At 36.4% G+C, this 3,473-nt stretch overlaps 1 protein-coding gene across 1 annotated transcript in view; it reads left to right on the plus strand.

Annotated features, from left to right (window-relative positions):
• Positions 1 to 3,473, plus strand: part of LOC107559656 (transcription factor RFX3-like) — a 28,439-nt gene that overhangs the window by 17,631 nt on the left and 7,335 nt on the right. Inside the window, exon 10 of the mRNA XM_016243554.1 lies at positions 541 to 718. Within this exon, the coding sequence (XP_016099040.1) occupies positions 541 to 718 (178 nt within the window). The remainder of the gene's footprint in view (positions 1 to 540; positions 719 to 3,473) is intronic.

Genomic DNA, 3,473 nt, shown 5'->3' on the forward strand with positions numbered 1-3,473 from the left:
TATTTTTTTCTTCCTCTTTTCTTTTTAGAACATTTGACCGATTCTCGTTTTTTCTTCTTCTTTTCTTTCTAGAATGTTTGACCGATTCTCGGGTTTTTTTCTTCTTCTTCTTTTCTTTCTAGAACATTCTCGTTTTTTTCTGCTTCTTTTCTTTCTAGAATGTTTGACCGATTCTCTGGTTTCCTACCTCTTTGGTGCTTCATAAAGTTTACCAGATTAAACAAGTAATATTGGTTACACTTTATTTTGATAGTCCACTTTAGACATTCTACTAACTAAGTAACTTTGCAACTACATGTCAACTAGCAGTCGTTAGAGTATTAGTAGACTGTCTGCTTAATATCTTCTAACACTTTATTTTGATGGGTCCACATACTACGTCAACTTATTCTACTAACCCTAAACCTAACGGTCTACTCTGAGAGTTAGTACACATGTAGTTGCAAATTAATGAGAATTAGTTGACATGTAGTTGCAAAGTTACTTACTTAAACATTAAAGTGTTACCGTAATTTTAACACATGATTGTTTTTGATTCAGTGGTGTGAGCGAGATCGAGGGCCGCCTGCCGCGGACCACACTGGTTCTGCTCTGCGGAAACGAGGCAGTGCTAAAGTGGATGAACACCTGTGATCACCTGATGTATCAGGCCCTCGTGGAGATCCTCATCCCTGATGTTCTGAGACCCATTCCTAGTGAGTCTCTCTTCATAGGCATAGCCTCAGAAGGCACAGATCATTGTGGATTAGCATGACACACTTTTCTTCCAGTGTTCTGTACAGTTGAGATACTATAAACTAGGGGTGTATTCGTCATGATATGATACGATACGATATCAATTCTCATACCTACCGATACGATATTTGCCGATACCTCAAAAAATTATACGATACGATTTGATACAGGAGTATATTGATTAGTGGTCGACCGATATTGGTTTTTTGACCGCCGATGCCGATATCTTGGAAAGCCGATATAATGCCGATATAATTTTATTTATCTTAATTAATATTTAAGAAATTTGCTTTCATTTGAAAATGGATTAAAAAATTAATTTTGTAAAATAAACATACTTATACTTTAAATGACAAAGTATTTTTCACAAATAAATATTTAATAAAAATATAATTAAAAAGGAAGTAAACTGTAACCAACAGAGCACTCCGTATTCTGGGAAGTTTGTGTGCATTGGGAATCGTATTTGTTCAAATAAAGCCAAGGTAACACTCATTTTACATACAGCACACAGTGGAAATGACATGAGTATGACAGCGGGCAAATGCATAAAGCGTAGCATAATTTGAAATCACAAATTTAATGTTTAAAGCATTCAATCTGCACGGACCGAAAGTCCGAAAGAGAACACGCGATCATGCAGGATACACATGCACACTTCACAAGATCTCACAACTGGATTCGACTAAGTTTGCAAGGTTTGTGAAATTAAATTATTAGCCATTCAAAGATTTGTTTAAATGAGCACTGTGTGCTCAGGTGCTGCCGCTCTCAGCGCCGTCAAAATAAAAGTCCCGCCTCGAACGCATCGGCCAAACAGAAAACTTATCGGCCGATGCCGATATTTGAAAAATGCCAAATATCGGCCGATATATCGGCTTTGGCGATATATTGGTCGACCACTAATATTGATCAATTTATCAATATTATGAAATTATATACCTATTTTAAACAACCATCTACATTTTTATTAACTCACAAATGCACCCAAAATATGTAACATGAACATTTATCTGAAATTTTCACATCCTGTAGCTAAATTGGGACATTCACAATAAAACTAGGCCTACACTCTTTTTTTAAATAATAATTATAATAAAGAAAAATAAATAATTGGGAAAACAAATAAAAAAAATCAAGTCACACATAAGATCAGTAATCTTATGACATGACAACAGTCAAGAAAGTCTTTTAGGCTTCAGTGTGTAAAATAGTGTAAATCCTCATTAGGAAAATAAATGGAAAAATAAATATTAGGATAAAATTACAAAAGTAAAGCTGTTAAAACCTTGAGACTTTTTTTGGGCTGCTACTATGGCTCAGTGCTAAACATCTTTTCTACACATAACCAAATCACAAGCAGTAGCAGAAAATAAATACAATAGAACAAATTCAATAAACAGTGCTTTTCAGGTTTTTCAGCTCAGTCTAAAAGAGATTTTTAGGCACAGAAATGTATTAATCAAATATAAAATAACTGCATAGTCTTCACTGTATAGCTTAAATATAGATTAATCATTATTGATGTTACAAAGGATGTTTAGTCGGGAGCAGTGAGCACTGCTTTTAATTTTCTTTGACAGCATTAGGTTTATTAGTTTTCTTTCACAGAAAACAACTTCTCACACAGCGCTCAACAACTCCGTCAACAATCCCCAGCGTCTTTTACGCTCGCCTTGTGCCTTCAGGCCGTCCTTATATTGAGTCCTGATACGTGAGTTTGAACGAGAAAAATAATTATCTTCTGCTCCCCAAGCCTGCATTTATTTGATCCAAAATACAGCAAAAGCAGTAATATTGTGAAATATTTATTAAGCGTTAGCGTTAGTTCTGGCAGGTCACATGAGTTAAGCTTGCATCAGCTGATTCTCAGCTGATCACATCTACCTATAGGAATACGACACCTATCGCGGCATTCCTATATAAGCTCTATTCATAGTTATTCAGCAGCTTTTCAGCTTGCTCCGGAGCAAAATAAGCATCGCTGCTCGCAAATCAACTGTTTCAGCGTGTTTCAGAACATCTGAAATCCACATCTAAGATAAGTGAATGCTGGTTTAATCCATATCGCTGTGTATATTACCTGGCCTGCTAATTGAAAAAAGCATATTTGCAGCAGCATTTACGCATCTGTGTTCATACAGCTGGAGCAACACGTAGTCTAGAGCATGTAATCGCTCTGAGGACACGCCGATAGTTAAGGCCATGAGAACAAGTTTAAATGAAACACGCATTCTCGTGTATGCGTTTCAACTGGGGCTCGCTGTATTCAGCGGCATAATCTCAATGTTACGGTTGTTTATTTCTAAGGTTGATGTTTCATTAGCTGTGTGAGTGTGCGGTTGATTTCAGCTGTGTCAGAAGCACGCGTTTATCGCTCCTAATGGCTTCTATACATATAAGAATGTAATATTAATGACCGTCATTCGAAGTATTTCCGCAGTGTATGCTTCCCCTGCTGGACTGCCACTCAATACTTATTAGAGATTCATAATTTCTGATCCGCTTGAATATGTGCTCACGCTGAGAAATGTGAGCATATGAGCATGAGAAATTAGGGTGATATGACGTGTTGATTAAGCATGATCAACTGGCTGAGATCAAGCTGTTCATTTATAAAAAAAATTTAAAAAACACTTCTGTGGTGATTGGAAGGTTACGACTGAGCGCTCAAATGGACACAAGGGATTTAAATATAGACCAATTATTCTAAGCAGTACAAGCAGCGCGTTAAAAAA

The sequence above is a fragment of the Sinocyclocheilus grahami genome, unplaced genomic scaffold (assembly GCF_001515645.1).
Source record: "Sinocyclocheilus grahami isolate Dianchi unplaced genomic scaffold, SAMN03320097.WGS_v1.1 scaffold694.1, whole genome shotgun sequence".
NCBI classification, from domain to species: Eukaryota; Metazoa; Chordata; class Actinopteri; order Cypriniformes; family Cyprinidae; genus Sinocyclocheilus; species Sinocyclocheilus grahami.